Raw genomic sequence first — 1,116 nt, forward strand, 5'->3', positions numbered from 1 at the left:
ATAAAATTAATGGCATTTACTAAATAACTCTATGTACCCTAAAAGGGAATGAGACATGTGTAATAAGTGTCTCTTCTCAAAGACCTTAATCTGTAAACTCTCTTTAAGGATAAATTTGGTTGCAGTTTTGCAACTATTTCAAAGACATCTTCTAAGATCAATACGGAAAGTGAATAATAGAAAGTGGAAAGTGAAGGGAAATCCCACTATAAGTTCTCAGGACTATTTAAGAGAGAGTGGCCTTGAATCAAGATAACCCAAGAACCTGAGACAAAGGCTCACTGGTCTCCCAACTCAGTCAGACCAAACTTTCCATCAGTGTCACCATGATGAATTGGACCTTGTTACCACTTGCCTTGGTTCTGTTCTGCTCCAGCACCCTCTGCTCCCTGGGCTGTGATCTGACTCAGGACCTGAAGAAAGACTTCTCCCTTCTCAGCCAAATGAGCACATTTTCCCTACTGCCATGTCTGAAGGACAGGATTGATTTCAACTTCTCAAAGGAAGCCATGGAGGGCAGCCAGCTCCAGAGGGAAAATGCTACGGTCATTGTTCATGAGATGCTCCAGGAGATCTTCACCATCTTCAGCCTGAATGTCACTCCTGCTGCTTGGAATCAGACACAGCTCATACAATTGCTCATTGGACTGGATCATCAGCTGGACCAGCTGGAGCAATGTCTTGGGCAGGAAGTGGAGCAGGAAGAGTCTTCCTTGGAAAGTGAGAACCCCAGACTATCCCTGAAGAGCTACTTCCAAGGGATAAATCAATATCTGCAAGGCAAAGAGTACAGCCGCTGTGCCTGGGAGATTGTGAGAGTAGAGATCCAGAGAGTCCTTCTGTTCATGAATAGACTTACAAGAAAACTGTGGGCTTGAGGAAGAAAACAGACTTTCAGTTCTTCAAATAATTGGCTGCTTCCTAAAAGTAAGCAGTCAATCATTAGAAATAATTGTTTCTACCACAATTCAAAATCATCTGTATTCAAGTGAATGGTGTTAAGACAATTTAATTTGTCATTACTCTTTAGAACGGCCTTAGAATCTGTGTTTAATAACTGACCATTTTGTAATTTGAAGTCTTATATTTATCAACTTATTTATTTAATTATATTAT

The 1,116-nt window shown here is 40.7% G+C and overlaps 1 protein-coding gene across 1 annotated transcript; it reads left to right on the forward strand.

Annotated features, from left to right (window-relative positions):
• Positions 1-326: 326 nt before the first annotated feature.
• On the forward strand, positions 327-878 carry LOC141550836 (interferon tau-like). The gene has a single exon (XM_074281872.1). It carries the CDS (start codon positions 327-329, stop codon positions 876-878), a length of 552 nt encoding a protein of 183 aa, XP_074137973.1.
• The last annotated feature ends 238 nt before the right edge of the window (positions 879-1,116 follow it).

Source organism: Sminthopsis crassicaudata, chromosome 1 (genome assembly GCF_048593235.1).
Source record: "Sminthopsis crassicaudata isolate SCR6 chromosome 1, ASM4859323v1, whole genome shotgun sequence".
Taxonomy (NCBI): Eukaryota; Metazoa; Chordata; class Mammalia; order Dasyuromorphia; family Dasyuridae; genus Sminthopsis; species Sminthopsis crassicaudata.